This window comes from Heterodontus francisci, chromosome 45 (genome assembly GCF_036365525.1).
Source record: "Heterodontus francisci isolate sHetFra1 chromosome 45, sHetFra1.hap1, whole genome shotgun sequence".
NCBI classification, from domain to species: domain Eukaryota; kingdom Metazoa; phylum Chordata; class Chondrichthyes; order Heterodontiformes; family Heterodontidae; genus Heterodontus; species Heterodontus francisci.
The window spans coordinates 11,615,794-11,636,692 of NC_090415.1; the positions used below are offsets into that span (position 1 = coordinate 11,615,794).

Here is a 20,899-nt window from a genome sequence, read left to right on the forward strand (position 1 = left end):
GAGTAGAAGCAGATTCCTTGTCCGACCGATGTGGACCAAGCCAGCTGGATCCTTCCCCTCCCACTCCAAGTTACCTTGGCAACACAGCCTTTGGGACTCCCTGTTATTGATGCCAGAGAATGGAATCTATTCCCCTAAATCTGCAATCCCCTATTACTAATCCCCCCATTGAATATCGCTCTGAACCACGGTGCTGTGGTCAGTTTGCTCATCCTCCCCTGCAGCCTGTGCCCTCGTCCACACAGGGAGCAAGAAGCTCATACCTATTGGATAAGGGCTAATGATATGTATATGAATGTGGGCCACATTCTGGACTTTCAGTCTCTGGTCCTGTGTGTGAATGTAGGGTTTATTCTGAAGTTACTAATACTGTGTTTTTATACTGTGATTCATTCTCAATCTCTGAGACTCTGGTTCTATTTAAGTGCAGGATTCATTCTGCATCTGTGTGTCTACGTGCTGGATGTGAGTGTGGGATCTTGCTGTATTCAGAAACATAGAATCTTGGAGCAGGAGTAGGTCATTTGACCCTGTGGGCCTGCTCCACCATTCAAATAGGGATCATGGCTGTTTGTCTAATTCAGTGCCCTGTTCCCACATTCTCCCCATATCAGTTGATCCCTTTGGCATTAAGAAATATATCTATTTCCTTCTTGAATATATCTAATAACTTGGTCTTCACTGCTTTTTGCGGTAGAGAATTCCACAGGTTCACCATCCTCTGAGTGAAGAAATTTCTCCTCAACTCAGTTCTAAATGGCAGACCCCATCTCCTGAGACTGTGACCCCTGGCTCTGGACTCCCCAGCCATCGGGAACATCCTCCCTGCATCCAGCATGATTAGTCCTGTTAGAATTTATAGGTTTCTATGAGATCCCCTCTCATTCTTCTGAACTAAAGTGAATATAGGCCTACTTGACCCAATCTCTCCTCATATGTCAATCCTGCCATCCCAGAAAACAAGGCAAGAACAACCTTCCTAAGACAAAGAGACCAAAACAGCACACAATACTCCAGATGAGTCTCACCAAGGCCCTCTAAAACCGCAGTAAAACATCCTTGCTCCTGTACTTAAATCCTCTTGCAATGAAGGCCAACATACCATTCGCCTTCCAAACTGCTTGCTGCACCCGAATGCTTACATTCACCCAGGTCTCGTTGTTCATCCCCCTTTCCCAATCAATCACTATTCAGATAATAATCTGATTTTCTGATTTTAAAACCAAAGTGTATAACCTCACTTTTATCCACTTTATATTTCATCTGCCACGCATTTGCCTACTCACCTACCTTGTCCAAATCACATTGGGGGCCTCTTTGCATCCACCTCACAATCCCACCCAAACCCCACCCCCAGCTCTGGGTCATCTGCAAACCTGGAAATGTTACATTTATTTCCCTCACCCAAGTCATTCAGATATATTGTGAATAGTTGGGGCCCAAACACAGATCCCTGCAGTACCCCACTGGTCCCTGCCTGCCACCTAGAAAAAGACCCATTTATTCCTACTCTCTGCTTCCTGTCTGTCAACTAATTCCCAATCCCTGCCAGTAGTCTGCTGGTTACATCCTCAAAAAACTCCAGTGGATTTGTTAAGCATGACTTCCCTTTCGAAAAACCCATGCTGACTTTGCCCAAACCTGTTTATATTTTCTAGGTGTTCTACTATCACATCCTTTATAATCGGCTCTAGGTGTTCTGCTATCACATCCTTTATAATAGACTCTCGGTGTTCGGCCATCACATCCTTTATAATAGACTCTAGGTGTTCTGCTATCACATCCTTTATAATAGACTCTAGGTGTTCTGCTATCACATCCTTTATAATAGACTCTAGGTGTTCTGCTATCACATCCTTTATAATAGACTCTCGGTGTTCTACTATCACATCCTTTATAATCGGCTCTAGGTGTTCTGCTATCACATCCTTTATAATAGACTCTCGGTGTTCGGCCATCACATCCTTTATAATAGACTCTAGGTGTTCTGCTATCACATCCTTTATAATAGACTCTAGGTGTTCTACCATCACATGCTTTATAATAGACTCCAGCAGTTTCCCCACTACCAATGTCAGGCTCACTGGTCTGCAGTTCCCTGTGTTTTCTCCCCTCCTTGTTTTAAATAGTGAGGTTACATTTTCCACCCTCCAATCTGTACGAACTGCTCCAGAGTCTACAGAATTTTGGAATATTCGGTACTTCATATGTATCTCAGGCATTATGATGGCAACTCTTCGGTTAACACCTTAACGGATCAATATGTGTTTACTTGTGTTTAATTTAAAATATGGATTAACAATATTTTATTGCTGTAGGTTTTATTCAATTCTTGTTTGTGAGTTGCAGCTTGGTATCCAATTTGTATCTCTGCAAAAGAAATTGTGAATGATGATCTTTCAATTTTAGAACATGACCTGATATGTAATGTCAAATTCCATCTGTTTGTAGAAAATGAATTAATCCTGTATGTTGTTGTCTGACCCTTAGTGACATGTTTGAACTGCTGTGTAATTTGTAGCTCAGTTTATATTGTGGGGTATGTTATTGGGATTCATTCTGTAGCTTTCAATCAGGTACATTTTGTCTGTTCTGTTTAAGATTTGGTATTTGAATTGTAGCCAAGGTGACACAGTGTATTTAAATCTGATAATGTGTGTGTTTTTGAACTGTAATTGATATCCAACCAGTCAGTTGGAGTGAATTAGAAACGACTACTATCTCTAATGATCTGTTTGACTATTGAATTGATAATGTGTCTCTTGGGATCAGTGTGGGTCTGACTACTTCTTTTGTTTGTTGCAGCGGAAATGACGACCTGACCATGTCACTGTGCTTTGTGAATGATACTATACCTACTGTGTATTGGAACGAGCTGGATGCACGTTTTCTTCTGTCGAGGAATCACGACTTTGATTCTGGTTCCTTCAAGTCTTTGCCTGCAGGAAAAGAAAGGCAACTCTTATACTTGAATAACAGCTGAGTGAGAAGACAGAAAAGTGATCAATGTAATCTTTTCAATAATAAACATTCTGAACAATCACAAAAGGAAAGTTAACAACACAAGCAGTGTCAGTGTCTGAGTCCACTGCAGTACTGCAGTACTCTGCTTCTACTTGCCAGATATTTGGAGCGGTTTTATAACAATTTTGTGACATTCAGAAACACCCCAAGCCCCGCACTGCTCCATGAATTGGAATACCCGATCGAGTAGTGACATTTGCGTAAGCCAGATTTCTATTTCCATGTCCCATTGTTCAATGGACAACAAGTAAGCACTGTTTAAAAAAGTGTCCTTAATCTTCTCACCTGGTCCCTTCAAATCTACCGCATCTTTATTGTTCAGCCATTTTTTTCTGCTATTCAATATCCAATAACAATAAATAGTGAGATACTGGATCTGAACCAGGAACATTCATTTCTGAAGAAGGGTCACTGACCTGAAACGTTAACTCTATTTCTCTCTCCAAAGATGCAAACAGACCTGCTGAGTATTTACAACATTTCTTGTTTTTATTTCAGATTTCCAGCATCCGCAGTATTTTGCTTTTTATTATAACATTCATTACTGTTTGGAGAGAGAAATCAGCAATGATTTTCAATAGTGAGTTCATCATATTCTGTCTCTCTCTCCCTGTCCAGACACTGCCTGAGAAAGACCTCTCCCTTCCCCCCTGGCTCACTCCATGTTCCAGGACCAGTTCCTGCTCCACAATGTACATTACAAACTGTCCCCCACTCCCGCTGAATGGACCCGGTAATCAATGCTAATCTATGAGCACATCGGCAGACACGGGCCCAAATCTGTTGTACTGCTGTGAGCAGATACTGTTTGTTCACTTACCCCAGGCTTGTAATGTCTCCATTTGCAGCTGATTTAAACAATCGTCCGCTCACTCAGTGAATGACGCTCAGAGGCAGTGCTGGGGGAAGGGGTGCGCATGCGCTCTTCTCATTTTGCCATCCAATTAGACTGGCCTATATCGCATATCGCGCGTGCGCAGATCTCTGCAGCAATTCAGCATTCAAAATTTAATGGGAACTTTCCCCATTTCACATTCATCAATGTCCGATTTGAAAAGCCGAACATGGGGTTAGGGTGGAGGGAGGGAGGGGAGGTGTGGGGCAACATGGAACATATAAAACTGGCAGCTAGTCCAATGTAGATGTTCAAATTGTGATCTGTCTCTGCAGGGTGTTTGTTATTATTGAGCCTCTCCTCTCAAAACAATCCGACAGAAACATGGGAAGACTGAGGGATCCGGTGTGTTTGCTGGGACTTTGCAGAGTTAATTTCAGCCAGTAAAATGTTGTTTTACCCGGGTAAAACCCGAGGTCAATGAGAGTAATGTCGGAGGGCGCTCTTCCTTATTTTATTCGAAACAAGAGACACAGGCACGGATGTACCGCGATTACACCGGACACACAATTAAGTGACAATAGAGTTCCAGCTCCTGATTAGATTACCGAGTCTGTGCCGAACATCAACCACCCATTAAACGAATCCTACACTAATCCCATATTCCTACCAAACATCCCCACCTGTTTCTATATTTCCCTACCACCTACCTATACTAGTGACAATTTATAATGGCCAATTTACCTATCAACCTGCAAGTCTTTTGGCTTGTGGGAGGAAACCGGAGCACCCGGAGAAAACCCACGCAGACACAGGGAGAACTTGCAAACTCCACACAGGCAGTACCCGGAATCGAACCCGGGTCCCTGGAGCTGTGAGGCTGCGGTGCTAACCACTGCGCCACTGTGCCGCCCATGTTGACAGTCTTTGCTATGATTCTCAGGGGGTTAATTCCCGATGCCTAGGTCTGCATCCCTTAAACACTCTGAGCCAGGAGATCCTCGCAGTCCCTGTTGAAATATTGATGGACAGGAATTTTTCCAATCTTTGGCCAAGTCGATCATAACCTGCTGTTCAATCATAGTCTTAGTCAAAGAATTAATGAGACATTCTGTTCACGACTCAGGCCATGAACTCGGTTTGAGCAGAGCAAAAACTGAAAGGTTCAGCACTTTTGCAGATAGAGCAGGTAAAGCTGGATGGAGGGACTCAGGGTGAATCCTACACACACAGGATAGAAGCAGTGACAGGTACTCAGGGAGGGGAACTGGTGTCTTTTCTGTTACCTATGTGTGTTCAGACCATCAGTATTAGTCTGTCACTTAGTCTGAACAGGTGTCTCCAAGAACCTGCAAATGCAGAATCCGGAAGCAGCTGTTTTGATCAGAAATTGGTCGTAGCAGGAGAACCCCAAGCTGAGTGTGGAAACATTTTAGATATGTCCTCAAATCATCTCTCATTTGGGAAGATAATTTACAGTTCAGGGAATTTGTCGGTAACGTGTGAAGTCGAGGCTCGATGGCAGCATCCATACCTCCAAACGGGTCATTTACCTGAACCCTTCTAACACCACCTAACCCTCATGTGGCAGAGTCTGCAGATCATGCATTGGATTTATCAGCTATTTCAGAACCCATCAAACTGGAGTGTAAAAAGTCATCCATAATCGCAGGGGACTGCCTGAGATGGAGGAGAATAAATAGGTCAATATGAACATCATCAATAATAATAAAGTGCAGAGGGAGGAGAGCGAGAGGAGGGAGCTAGAATAGAGAGGGGAAGTGGCGACAGAAAATGTCCTGTGATTATTGGCCAAAATAGACCTACAAGGTACAAACTCAAGTTCTGTGATCAAGTCTGAGAGTTTATTAGTCTTAACTAAGATAGATAAAGTGAATGTTTAACAACAGCAATAGGTTTGCAGCATCACTCAGCACCGGTTCTTGTTTCTGTGCTTGCTGGGGCGTGGACTTCTCTCTTTCTGCTTCCCTTGCTGTTTTCTTGACCATACTCAATCTTTTCCTTCTACGTGTGATACCGATGTTCCGTGGACGCCTCTCTAAGTGCCGACAATGTCCCGTAACACCCTTTCTTTTACCCTTCTTTGGGTGCAAGGATGTCACCATATTAGCTTTGAATTGTTTGAAGTATCCTAATTGGACCATGTTGACATCATTGTTTGACCCTAGTTAGTTAATGGTTCAATCTACACACATTACAGATACTTCCTGTTCCTTTCTATTTTAACAAGGATACTAAAGGTCACATTCTTGCTGATAGAAGCCATTTTTTGAAATTCTACAGTGTCCTATTTCTCTCATCTCACCCCCTGTAAGGATGCTGTGGTCTTCAACCTATCTCTCCCATTGTTCTTACATAGAGGTTTTAACGGACTATAGCCTTGTAATGTCATTTCATAATGAAGCAAGCATTAGCTCAAACAGACTGTAATATATTGATGTACATAGCATACAATTAGTCCTATTATTGTAGCTGTCCTTATTATTCACAAAGGTAAAATATCTCATGATCCATCACCCCCACATTGTGGGACCCCTCCTGCTGCATGACTTTTCCTTTATGTCGTGACTAAGTGCATCATCCACAACATGGCATTTTGACATATTCCTGTGAAGATGACCGTCATGCTTTGCCATCCAGCCTTGACATAGCAGTTCTTGCATAAATGTAAGCCATGGAAATGCTCTAACCTTTACACAGAGTATAGCAGTGTTCAGGTGATACAGAAAATCCAGTGAATTGGGCAGAGACAATCAGTTGATCTATCAAAGTCTCTTAGTTTTATGCTCCTATCTATACTATTTAAAACACAACTATTCTTTTGCACCTGAAAAGCTTGGATAGATGACTCTGGATTGTGTTATGTAAGTAAGGGGTTGTTCTCCTTAGAGAAATGGAGATTGAGAGGAGGTTTGTTAGATGTGTATATAAGCTAGACAAGGATAACCTGTTCCCATTAGCTGATGGTACAAGGACTAGGAGACACAGACTGATGGTTTACGGCAAGAGATGGAAGGGAATGTGAGGAAGAACTTTTTCTGTTTTACCTGCTGGACCTCGCTGTCCACAAGTGTGGTGGAAGGAGAGACAATCAATGATTTCAATAAGAAACTGGATAAACACTTGAAGGAAACAAACTTGCTGCAGGGCGAAGCTGATCAAGCAAGGAAGTGAATCTGATTGGATGTTGAGAATATTTTGTAAACTTTCTTTCTGAATTTGCATTGACATTTTTAAGCTGCAAAATTCCACAGCACACTTGACCATCAACTTTAAGGGAGAAGAACATAATGTTGAGAATATTTGTCGACTTCAATTTAGTCATGGCTTTTCATTTGTCACATTCTATGGCAAGGTTGCAGAAATATCTTTGACCGCGAATGGGCATTGCAATGACCGGGAATCTAATCTGGGTCAATTGTTTGGAAGGCAGATATACTCACCACTATACCAGCATCGCTGGCATACATGTAGCTCGTCATTTATACAGTATACACACCAGAGCTCATTGGAACTCAAATGTCATTTCAACCATTTCAATCTACACCTTAACACCACGTTCATGTTCCCATTGGAGGATAGAATCATGGAATGGTAACAACATCTCCGAGAAACCGACAAAATTCTAACAGGACTGGACAGACTAGATGTAGGAAGGATGTTCCTGATGGTGGGGGAGTCCAGGACCAGGGGTGACAGTCTAAAGATAAGGGGTAAGACATTTAGGACTGAGATGAGGAGGGATTTCTTGACCCAGGGAGTGGTGAACCTGTGGAATTCTCTACCACAGAAAAGAGTTGATGCCAAATTATTAAATAAATTCATAAAAGAGTTTGTACTACTGGATTCGGGCATTTAGATGCTCATTAGATGGAATGCGTTTTAATTTCCTCTTATATTTGTAAGGCTTTTTTTTTTAAACAGTACTACCTTTTAGGGCCACACAGTGATGAACACCGCAAACTCACAGCCCCAGCGACCCGGGTTTAGTTCTGGGTACTGCCTGTGCGGAGTTTGCAAGTTTTCCCTGTGACGTGGGTTTCCGCCAGGTGCTCCGGTTTGCTCCCACAGCCAAACACTTGCAAGTTGTTAGGTAAATTGGCCATTGTAAATTGCCCCGAGTACAGGTAAGAGAATGGAGGGAAGAATTGAGGGAATGTTGTAGGGAATATGGGATTAATGTAGGAATAGTATGAATGGGTGGTTGATGGTCGGCACAGACTCGGTGGGCCGAAGGACCTGTTTCAGTGCTGGATCTCTCTCTGACTCTATGTACTACTAAAGCGTGTCTTTAGTTCTAAAATGATCGCCGCTTATTTCAAAAGGGATCAAGGAAGACGCGGACAAAGCGAGAACAGGGTACTGAGTTTGGATGATCAGCCATGATCGTATTGACTGGCGGTGCAGGGTGGAAGCGCCGAATGCTCCTGTTCCTATCTTTCGATATTTCTCTTAAGTTGGTCATTCGGCCCGTCGTGTCGCGGCCGGCTCTCTGCAAGACCAGCTCACCTCCTCCCACCGACCCGCCTTTTCTCCATTGCTCTGCAATTTTATTTTATTCTTGATATAGTTATCCAATTCTGTTTTCAGGGTCTCGATTGAATCTGCCCCCAACACACTCGATGTTATTCCTCTCCAATTTCAGATATTTCTGAAGGAATGGGAATATTCTTGCATGACTCACTTTTAGCCAGTAGATGGCATCAGTCTACAATCATTTGGATCTTGTGATTTGTGTACACACATATCGACCGCAATGGGTCTGCTGCTGCCCGGGGAGTTCTCCAAGCACGCCGCCTTGGCAGGGACAAAAACACTGACGAATTATCCCAGTTCCTTGTAAATCTCCACAATGTACAGAAATAAAACACGAAACACAACATCTCTTTTAAAATCCGCCTTCAGCTTCTTTGAAACAACTGCCCTGATAAAAAATACTGAACCTGCCCGGAACTGAGTTTGGCATCAGATAACACAACGGCTCTTCAAAGAGACATCAAATTGGCAAAAGATAGAGCTGTTATCTCTTGTTGATTCCAGCACATAAACGTCTCAGAAGGATTTGACCACCCTCTTTACTGTCCACTGATAACTCTCGAAGCAGAGTGACCCAGATTCCTTTGTCTCCATATTGCAGCTGGGAATTTCAGGACCTTGCAGTTCTCAGTGTGAGAGCAGCGACACCATTGGAGACAAGTTATTTTATCAGAGTAGCTCATTTTAGAACTCAAGATACGCCTTAGTGGTATATAAACGGTAGAATTGTAAAAAAGCCTTACAAATATGGCAAGAGAAAATTAAAATGCATTCCATCTGATGAGCAGATAAATGCTTGACTCCAGTACAATTCATACCAACACAAAATAACGCGAACAGTATAACATTAACGTCTCTCAGACAGTAACCAGCCCTTTCACAGATGAAGTGGGTGGCTCTGAAAAGAGCCTTTGGGTTGACAAATTCAGGTCTGGCAGCTTCACTTGCCCTTCGTGCTCGGGGCGCTGGTTTTCTTGGGCAGCAGCACGGCCTGGATATTAGGCAGCACCCCGCCTTGTGCGATGGTCACCCCTCCCAGCAGCCTGTTGAGCTCCTCGTCGTTGCGGACGGCCAGCTGCAGGTGTCTGGGGATGATTCGGGTCTTCTTGTTGTCCCGGGCCGCGTTGCCGGCCAGCTCGAGGATTTCAGCTGTCAGATACTCGAGCACAGCAGCCAGATAGACCGGGGCTCCGGCACCCACCCGCTCAGCATAGTTGCCCTTTTTAAGGAACCTGTGAACACGGCCCACCGGGAACTGCAGTCCAGCTCGGGAGGAGCGGGACTTGGCCTTGGACCGAGCTTTACCACTGGTCTTCCCTCTTCCAGACATTGCCACAATCTCACAAACACTTTCACGAAGAATGTTGAGATCCGCCCACATTCCTCCTCCTTGTAACTTCTGGAGGAATGGAGTGGTGGGCACTGCTGATTGGTCACTCTGCTCTGTGCTCTTCATGTAACCAATCGGAGAGCTGCTGAATTCACCAATCAGGAGACGCCAAGGAGATAAGGGCGGAAAATAACGGCGCCAAATTGTCAGACTGCAACTGATTTTTCAAATTTGAAAAGCCCGCCAATATATTGGGGCGGCTTCAATATAGAATATCACATTTATAGTTCTTTTTTTACGGTTAAATAAATAAAACCTTTTTCATATTGTGTTATTCTACATTTGGTAAAAAGTTCCAGATTGGCTTTTACATTCTGACATCTATTCGGGTTTACTCTCTGTCCTTTTTGAAACCAGCGAGCAGAAAGTCTCTTTCACAACATTCTCCAACCGGGCACATTTCATGTCAATTTTCATAATAATACCGCATCACTGATGAACGATTGTTTGTTATTCGTGGGAGACAACAGCGGAGTGTAGATTTTCAGTGTCAGGTGTCAGCGTGTGAGACGGAGGGTTCCGACACCACCCGGGGTTCTAGATAATGTACTTATTAATTTTTGAGGTCAAATTTGAACTAGGGAAATTAGTGACTGCGAACTGATGTATGTGCGTTAAATCAGCTTTTATTGTCGAAATACAGAAAAGGGGCCGAATATGAACACGTCCGAGAACAAACCTCACAAATGGTCAGTGGCCAGTAATTTATGTCCGGGACATTATTAGTTAGAGACAGAAAGATCGCACGGGCAGTGAAACTGCATTAACCAGAATCTATGGGAGTAAAACAGAGATCACAAAGGCAAGGACACTTGATATATAAATCAATATAAGTCGACACTATACAGACAATGTTGTAGCTTTTTCAGAGAAGTTGTGGGTGGCTCTTAAAAGAGCCTTTTTGTGTTTTGGGTGTGTTTCAATACATTGCGGATATTTACTTGGAGCTGGTGTACTTGGTGACCGCCTTTGTACCTTCCGACACGGCGTGTTTGGCCAGCTCCCCGGGCAGCAGCAGACGCACGGCGGTCTGGATCTCCCGAGAGCTGATGGTGCTGCGTTTGTTGTAATGGGCCAGGCGGGAAGCCTCACCCGCGATTCGCTCGAAAATATCATTCACAAACGAATTCATGATGCTCATGGCCTTGGAGGAGATGCCGGTGTCAGGGTGAACCTGCTTCATCACTTTGTACACGTAGATGGAGTAACTTTCTTTCCTGGATTTTCTCCGTTTCTTGCTGCCCTTCACTGGCGCCTTCTTCAGAACTTTCTTGGCGCCCTTCTTGGAAGCTGCTGCAGTTTTCTTCTCGTCAACCATGATCACGATCAATTTCAGACACAGAATAACCGAAATTTCGCTCCAAGCTCGCATTTTGTAGACATCCCCAGACCCCTATGCTAATGAGGAATGGGAGAAGGCCATGTTCATGATTGGCTGGTTTACAATGATGTCACTGCCTGATGTTCTGTATCTATCTGATTGGGTATCTAAAGTAACCAATCACATTTTGTGCTTCTCACAGCCACAAACTGTCGCAGCAGTCAGATCATCCAAACCCCTTTGCCGGCCCTTATCCATCTACATCAGTGACTTGCTGAGTCCCTCTTCCTCATCAACCATTTCTATTTTGCTAGTACGAACTCGTCTCTTTTTTAACTCTACGTATAATTTCTCCATAATTCCCTTCCTTATCAGGATGTAGCGCCCCTCTGCACTTCCGTCCATCAACAGGACCGAATCGTCCAGTTTAGTGAGGGTCAGAGTGGGGCAAATGCGAGCATTGAAGTGCAAGTCCTTATCTCCATGTAGCGTGCCAAATAAGTTTGGTCAGCTGCAGTCACAAGTAACCACATGAAAGATTGAGATGACAGCGCTTCTGATATGTCTTCCTTTTTCCTCAACCGAGGATACCCTTGTCCTCACTTTCCACCCCATCAGCCTCCACATCCAAAGAATCATCCTCCGCCATTTCTGCCACCTCCAGCGTGATGCCACTACCAAATACATCTTCCCCTCCCTTCCCCTGTCAGCATTCCGAAGGGATCGTTCCCTCCGCGACACCCTCGTCCACTCCTCCATTACCCCCACCACCTTGTCCCCTTCCCACGTCACCTTCCCCTGCAAACACAGGAGGTGTAATACCTGCCCCTTTACCTCCTCTCGCCTCACAATCCCAGGCCCCAAACACTCCTTTCGAGTGAAGCAGCGATTTACTTGTACTTCTTTCAATATGATAGACTGTATTCGCTGCTCACAAAGTGGTCTCCGCTACATTGGGGAGACCAAACGCATACTGGGTGACCGCTTTACACAACACTTCTGCTCAGTCTGAACGCATGACCCCGAGCTTCCGGTTGCTTGTCATTTCAACACTCCCCCCTGCTCTCATGCTCATATCTCTGTCCTGGGATTGCTGCAGTGTTCCAGGGAACATCAACGCAAGCTCGAGGAACAGCATCTCATTTACTGATTAGGCACAATACAGCCTGCCAGACTGAGCATTGAGTTCAATAATATCAGAGCATGACTGGCCCCCCATTTTACTTTTATTTTTAGTTATTCTTTCTTATTTATATTTATTTTTCTGTTTATTTTATATCATCTTAGTTGGTACAGTTTGCTTACCCACTTTTTTTTCCATGTTGGTACTTGTGGCTATTCAATTTTCATCCATTAACACCCTATGTGTATGAATGCTTTGTCTTTCAACACACCATTAACATAATGTTTGCCTTTGATCCATGACCTTCTGGTCAGCTATTCTGTGACGTTGTCCTTTCTACACCTTCTCCTTTGTTATCTCGTGCCCCACCTCCGCTTTACTTCCTTAAAACATTTCACATTTCTAATATTTACCAGTTCTGAAGAAGGGTCACTGACCTGAAACGTTAACTCTGCTTCTCTCTCCACAGATGCTGCCAAACCAGCTGAGTATATACAGCATTTCTTGTTATTATGAAAGATTGAGATCGTGACCATTCCATATTTCTGGCTGAAACTCGGTGAGGCAAGGGAACTTATTATTACTGGCGACAAATATTCAGGAAAGATAGGACTGAAATATATGGAGGGTTGTGCAGTGGAAGGAATTGATCAAATATAATATGATAACACTGGCAGGGATGCTGTTTTTGAGGTGTTAACAAAAGCATCTATTTGGTCATATATGCGGAATATGGCAGGAGGAAATGCATGGACATTCTGGGGCGCGAAATATTTGCCCTTCCCTGCAGGACATGTAAGTGTGGGATTCATTCTGTGCCCATCAGTATGTGATATTTACCTGTGGCTTTTACTCCGTATCGGTCAATCTATGGTCAATGATTTTGTGATTTAATTCAATAATTTCAATCTTCAATAGGTGATTCTGTTTTTTTTTTTAAATTCTCCGTAACAATCAGTTTCTAAATGGGTGATTATGGGTTTTGTTCTGTACCTCTGAGCTTCTACTGAGTGAATGTGAGTTTTGCTATGTATCTGTTAATCTCCTCTTTTGGAATCTGGGCATTTCTCTTTATCTGTGAATTTCTGAATTGTGAATTTGGATTTTAATCTGCACCTGTCAGTTTCTGGTATGAAAGGTTGTTTGATTTTGTCTCTGTACCTGTTAGTAAGTGGCATTTTTGTGTAGCTTTACACAGCACATGTTAATTGATGACACGCCAGCGTTGTTTTCACTCGACATGTCAGTCTCTGGTTTGGAGGCCTCGCCTATGTTCTGTATCCATCAGATGTCTACATATAAGGATGGGTTTTAACCTGTTTCTTTCAATCTGTTGTATGTAAGTACTGTTTATTATCTGTATCTGTACGTTTCTGATGAATGAATGTGGACTGTATCGCATCCCTGTCAGTGGTTCATTAAGAGATATTTTACAAGGTACCTGCCAGTTCTGATATGTGAGTATGGGTTGTGATCTACATCTGGCCGTTTCTGGTATGAGACATGAGCATTGTTTTCACTCTGTGTACGTTAGCCTCAAGTGTCAGAAGCTGGGTTTAGTCATACATCTCATTCTCTGCTGTATGATTGTGGATTTACATCTGTACAAGTTAGTTTCTGATACGGGCGTGTGAATTTTATTCTGTATGCCAATTTCTGGTATGTGAGTGTGTGTTCTTTCTGTCCTGTCACTTTCTGTTGAACTGTATGATGGATTCGCTTTGGATCTGTGAATTTCTGCTATCTGAATGTTGGCTTTCCTTTACATTTGTCATAGAGTTATACAGCACAGAAACAGGCCCTTTGGCCCATTGTGTCTCTGCCTCCCATCAAGCATGAATCTATTCGAATCACATTTTCCAGCACTTGGCCCATAGTCTTGTATGCTATGGCATTTCAAGTGTTCATCTAAATCCTTCTCAAATGCTATGAGGGGTCCTGACTCTACCAGCCCTTCAGGTAGTGTGTTCCAGATTCCAACCACAGTCTGGGTGAAATACTTTCTTCTCAAGTCCCCTCTAAACCTGCTGCCCATTACTTAAATCTATCTCCCCTGGTTATTGATCCCTCCGCTGAGGGAACGTTTTCTTCCTATCTTTACTATCAATGTCCCGTCTAATTTTGTATACCTCAATCAGTTCCCCTCTCAGCCTTCTCTGCTCCAAGGAAAACAACCCTAGCCTATCCAATCTCTCTTCATAACTGAAATGCCACAGCCCAGGAAACATCTTGGTGAATCTCCTCTGCACGCTCTCCATTGTAATCACGTCCTTCCTTTGGTGAGTTGACCAGAACTGTACACAGTATTCCAGCTGTGGCCTAACTAGCATTTCATTCAGCTCCCTCATAACCTCCCTGCTCTTATATTCTCATTCTCTGGTATTTGAGTTTGTGTCTTTTTATTCTGGTTACCTGTCACACTCACTTCTCTGAAGTAAACATCTCATGAACCATCTCCAACACATTTACTTCCTTTATTAAATAAGGAGTCCAAAACTGCACACAGTAATCGAGATGTGGTCTCACCAATGCCCTGTATAACTGAAGTATAACGTGATTATTTTCATTTTCAATTCCTCACGTAATACTGGATAACATTCCATTTCCCTTCCTCTGTCTTGCTGTAACTGCACACTAACTTTTTTGACTCATGCACTAGAACACCTAGATCCCTCTCCAGAATTCTGCAGTCGCTCAGCACTGAAGTATTTTTTAATCTTCCTGACAAAGTGAACAACTTCCCATTTTCTCACATTGTACATCATCTGCCAGATTCCTGCCCACTCACTCAACCTACATATATCAGTCTTCAACTTCCTTATGTCCTCTTCACAACATACATTCCTACCTACCTTTGTTTCATCTGCAAATTTAGCTGCCATGTCATCACTCCCCTCATCTACGTCATTGATATAAATTGTAAAAAGTTGAGGCCCCAGCACTCGTCACATCCTGCCAATTCGAAAAGGACCCATTTATGCATTCTGTGTGTTCTGCCAGCCAGTCAATCTTCTATCCATGCCAATATGTTACCCATGAGCTCCTACTTTGCACAATAACCTTTTATGTGGCACCTTGTCAAATGCCTTCTGGAAATCCAAGTACTGTATGTCAACCGGGTTCCCCTTTATCCACAGTGCATGTTAGTCCTTCAAGGAACTTCAATAAATAGGTTAAACATGATTTCCCCTTCACAAAACCATGCTGACTATTCCTGATGACCTTATGTTTCTCAAAATGCCCAGTTATAGCCTCCTCATTGATCAATTCTACCACCTTCCTCATGACAGGTGTCAAGCTAACTGGCCTATAGTTAATGTTAACTCTGCATCTCTCTCCACAGATGCTGCCAGACCTGCTGAGTATTTCCAGCATTTCTTGTTTTTGTTTCAAATTTCCAGCATCTGCAGTATTTTGCTTTTATATTACTATCGTTACCCTTTCTCTGCCTCCACACCTTCTCGAATAGAGGGGTTATATTTTCTACTTTCCAGTCTGATGTCACCTTTCCAGAATCTTACGAATTTTGAAAAATTAACACCACCAAATCTATTACTTCCGTAGCCACCATTTTGAAACTCCTAGGATGAAGCCCATCGGGATCTGTGGACTTGTCAGCCCGTTGCTCCATCACTTTACTCAGTACCACTTCCCTGGTGATTGTAATTTCAACAAGTTCCTCTCTTCCATCCACCTCCTGATTTACAGCTATGATGGGAATGTTTTTTGTATATGCTACAGTGAAGATAGAAGCATTTTTTAAAGTACATTTCTTCTGTCATTTCCTTATTCTCAACCTTTAACTCCTAATTTTCATTCTCTGGAGGACCCAACACTCAATTTACTTGCACTTTTCCTTTTCTAATACCTGTGGAAACTCTTGCTATCAGTTTTTAGATTTCTAGCTAGCTTACACCCATGCTCTATTTTTTTTTCCTGATTAACCTTTTAGTTATTCTCTGCCATTCTATATATTATGACCAATCATCTGACCTGCCACTCATCTTTGCTCAATTATATGCTTTTTCATTCAGGTTGATGCCTTCCTTAACTTCTTTAATCAACCATGGATTGGGATCCTCCCCTTGGAATTATTTTTCGTAGTAGGGATATACTTATTTTGAGTATTCTGAAATATCCACTTAAATGTCTGCCACTGCTTCTCTATTGAACTATCTCCTGACCCAGTAACCCAGTTCACTTCAGCCAGCTCAGCTTTCATGCCCACATAGCTGCCCTTATTTAAGTTTAAAATACTAGTCTTAGATCCACTCCTCTCATTTTCAAACTGGATGCAAACCTCAATCATATTGTGATCATTGCTACCAAGAGGTGCATATACTCTGAGGTCATTAATTAATCCTGTCAAATTACACAATACCAAGTCTAATATAACCTGCTCACTGGACGGTTCTGGAAGATACTGCTCAAAGAAACTATTTTGAAAGCATTCTATGAACTCCTCATACAGGCTTCTATTATCAATCTGATTTTTTCCAGTTTATATGTTGATTAAAATCACCCATGATTATTTCCATCTCTTTATCACAAGCACCCAATAGTTATTCTTGTAGACTTCATCCTACATTGTGATGACTGTCTGTGGGCCTGTAGACTACACCCAATAGTGCCTTTTCCCCCGACTATTCCTCAACTCCACCCAAACCGATTCTACATCCTGATCTCCTGAACCAAGGTCATGTCTAACTATTGCACGAATGGCAATCTTGTTTAACAGTGCCACCCCTCCAACTTCACCTAGCTTCCTATTCTTCTTGAAAGTTACACACCCCTCAATATTGAGGACACAATCCTTGTCATCCTGCAGCCATGTCTCCATAATGGCTATTAGATCATATTCATTTAACGCTTCCCCTATCTCCTCTGATTCCACACACAACTTCCCACTACTATCCTTGATTCGCCCTAATCTAACTCTAGTCATTCTTTTATTCCTGATATACCTATAGAAAGCCTTAGGGTTTTCCTTGATCCTATCCGCCAATGACTTCTCGTGTCCTCTCCTTGCTCTTCTTCGCTCTCCCTTTAGATCCTTCCTGGCAAGCTTGTCACTCTCAAGCGCCCTAACTGAGCCTTCACGTCTCATCCTAACATAAGCCGCCTTCTTCCTTTTGACAAGCGCTTCAACTTCTTTAGTAAACCACGGCTCCCTCACTCAACAACTTCCTCCCTGTCTGACAGCTACATACTTATCAAGGACACGCAGTAGCTGCTCCTTGAATAAGCTCCACATTTCGATTGTGCCCATCCCCTGCAGTTTCCTTCCCCATCCTACGCATCCTAAATCTTGCCTAATCGCATCATAATTTCCTTTCTCACAGCTATAATTCTTGCCCTGCGGTATATACCTGTCCCTGCCCATCGCTAAGGTAAACCTAACCGAATTGTGATCACTATCACCAAAGTGCTCACCTACATCTAAATCTAACACCTGGCCAGGTTCATTACCCAGTACCAAATCCAATGTGGCATCGCCCCTGGTTGGCCTGTGTACATTCTGAGTCAGAAAACCCTCCTGCACACACTGGACAAAAACTGACCCATCTAAAGTACTCGAGCCAGAGACCAGAAGCAGCAGCGAGAGCCGCTCGGTTCTGTTCTGTGGACCTGCTTGACCAGCAAAAGTTGAAGTGTGACGTCACAGGAGAGCTGCTAAGTGATTGGTGGGTATTTCTTTCTTCCATTTGAGCAGTGGGAGTGGTGAGAGTGCGAGCCAGGGGGCAGCCGGGAAGGTAAGTTTCACTATAAAGTACTTACCTCGTGATTGGGCGGACGCAGACACGGGGACTGCTGGGTAAGTGAACTTATATATTCAGGCAGTGGCTAAACCTGAAACACTACACGTGTAGTGTCTCCCACCCATCCTCCTCCTCTAACCAAAAAAAAAGGACTCTTGTCAGGAGGGTTCGGTGAGGTAAGTTTTTTCCTTTATTTTTTAAAATCTCTTTTGTCAATTTAGAGTGGAGGGGATGGAAGCTCGGGCAGTTGCATGCTCCTCTTACAGGATGTGGGAGGTAAGGGTCACCAGTTGTTTAATATTGGAAGGCATCAAGATCGGCGCAGGCTTGGAGGGCCGAATGGCCTGTTCCTGTGCTGTACTGTTCTTGGTTCTCACCATCTGTTGCTCTCTCACTCTCACCTATTTTCTCTCAGTCTCTCCATCTCTCTATGATTCTTTCAAGCTCAGTTCTTCCTCTCTCTCTCCCCATCACTCTCTCTTTTCTATTTCCCTCCCAATTACTTGCTCTCCAACTGTCTTGCTCTGTCTGTCCATGTTGGGTGCCTTTAAGAGTTTGGGACAGTTCTGGTGGTGCAGGGTCCCTTTAAGAGTCTGGTGCTGACCCCCTCCCCCACCCGAGGGGGGGGGGGGTGGGGTGACATGTCGCCCAAACCGCGGCTGCGCGGAGGCAGGTTTTGACCCCTTGACCTCCAGACACGTGGGGCGAGGCAGGAGGTGTCATCAGCCGCCATGTTTGCGTGACGTCACAAGCCGGCCACTTATTTCCGTAAACAGCAGCTGAAAGGAAAAAGAGAAGCGGCTTCAGCTCTCGATCTCAATGGAGGAAAGTTGAACGTCTGAGCCGGGGGAGAAATAAAAAAAGCAGCGGTTAACGCTCTTGTAGAGATGCGCATGTGCGGAGCATCCTCCCAGAGTGCAGCGCGGCCTGTACCGCAGAAAGGGGACGTTCCCAGTCGCGCTGCATTGTGGGAGCCGCAGGACGCCATTGCCCCCTCATTAACTCAGTAAAAATTAACTCATTCCCTCTCTGCTCTCCATCCCTCCTTTTCATATTGCAGGCTGAAATGGGCTTTGTTGGCATTCATTACACCATCCCGGGTGTGATCAGATACTCTGTCCCTTCGTAATCGATTTCCCGTCCCTCCAACAGCTTGTGCTTATGATTGGCTTTTCTCCTACTGAAATGGTTGCTGAATGTGTTGGTCTTTTTCTCCTGGCTTCATAGCTAACCCTCTCTCGCTCTGTCTCTCTCCTAGTGTCAGAGGTAGCAGGAGGGAGAGAGAGAGGAAGACGGAGAAAGACGGAGAAAGACACAAAGAACAACCCCAGCTTCTCCAATCTATCCACGTAACTGAAGTCCCTCATCCCTGGAACCTTGCTCGTGAATCTTTTATGCATCCTCTCTACAGTCCCCACATCCTTCCTAAAGTATGGTGTCCAGAATTGGACACAATACTAGATGAGGATGAAGCAGTGTTTTATAAAGCTTCATCATAACCTCCTTGCTTTTATACTCTCAGCCTCTATTTACAAAGCCTGCATCCCATATGCCTTTTAACCACTTTCTCAACTAGCCCTGCCACCTTCAATTTGTGCACAGACATCCCCAGGTCTCTCTGTTCCTGCACCCAATTCCTTCTCTTCTTAGATTCCCATAACAGAGAGGGACAGAAGGACAGGGAGGTCTAGAAATAAGGAGGGGGAGAGAGAGCAAACAAACAGGAAACACATATGGGAACACCACCACCTGCAAGTTTCCCTTCCAGTCTCACACCATCCTGACTTGGAACGATATCACCATTCCTTCACTGTCACTAGGTCAAAATCTGGATCTCACTTCCTTACAGCACTGTGGGTGTACCTACCCCACATGGATTGCAGCGGTTCAAGAAGGTTCAACGGCAATTCGTGATGGGCAATAAAATGCTGACATAGCCAGTAATGCACACATCCAACAAATGAATAAAAAATAACAATTTGGCACCAAGTCACTAAAGGGGAGACCACTGGAGGGACAGAGAGAGAGGCAGAGAAGGAGAAAGATGGAGTGACAGGGAGGGAAGGACAGATGGAGGGATAGAAAGAGATACAGAGATAGAAGGAGAGAGAGGGAGTGTCAGGGAGGGAAAGACAGATGGAGGGACAGAGTGAGAGACAGAGAGAGAAGGAGAGTGGAAGAGAGAGAGAGGGAAAGAGATGGAGGGACAGAGTGAGAGATGGAGAGAGAAGGAGAAAGATGGAGAGAGATGGAATGACAGGGAGGGAAGGACAGATGGAGGGATAGAGAGAGACCGAGAGAGGGAGAGACAGCGAGGGAAAGACAGATGGAGGGACAGAGAGAGAGAGAGGCAGAGATGGAAGGAGAGAAAGGGAGAAACAGACAGGGAAAGACAGATGGAGGGACAGAGAGAGATACAGAGATAGAAGGAGAGAGAGGGAGTGACAGGGAGGGAAAGACAGTTGGAGAGACAGAGAGAGAGAGAGGCAGAGATGGAAGGAGAGAGAGGGAGTGAAAGGGAGGGAAAGGCAGATGGAGAGACAGAGAGAAATAGAAGGAGAGAGAGGGAGAGACAGAGAGGGAAAGACTGATGGAGAGGCAGAGAGAGAGAGGCAGAGATGAAAGGAGAGAGAGGGAGTGACAGAGAGGGAAAGACAGATGGAGAGACAGAGAGAGAGAGACAGAGATAGAAGGAGAGAGAGGGAAAGACAGATGGATAGACAGAGAGAGAGAGGCAGAGATGGAAGGAGAGAGATGGAGTGTCAGGGAGGGAAGGACAGATGGAGAGATAGTGAGAGAGAGACAGAGGCAGAAGGAGAGGGAGGGACTGGACAGGGTGGATGCTGAGAGGATGTTTCCCCTTGTTGGGGAGACTAGAACTTGGGGACAC

At 44.1% G+C, this 20,899-nt stretch overlaps 1 protein-coding gene across 1 annotated transcript; it reads right to left on the minus strand.

The window, feature by feature from the left end:
- Positions 1-10,532: 10,532 nt before the first annotated feature.
- On the minus strand, positions 10,533-11,124 carry LOC137356115 (histone H2B 5-like). Its single transcript, XM_068021912.1, has one exon. It carries the CDS (start codon positions 11,122-11,124, stop codon positions 10,744-10,746), a length of 381 nt encoding a protein of 126 aa, XP_067878013.1. The 3' UTR covers positions 10,533-10,743.
- Positions 11,125-20,899: the final 9,775 nt, after the last annotated feature.

Coding starts and splice junctions, on each gene's coding strand:
- LOC137356115 (XM_068021912.1), bottom strand. CDS start 11,124: ATGGTTGACGAGAAGAAAACTGCAGCAGCTTCCAAGAAGGGCGCCAAG.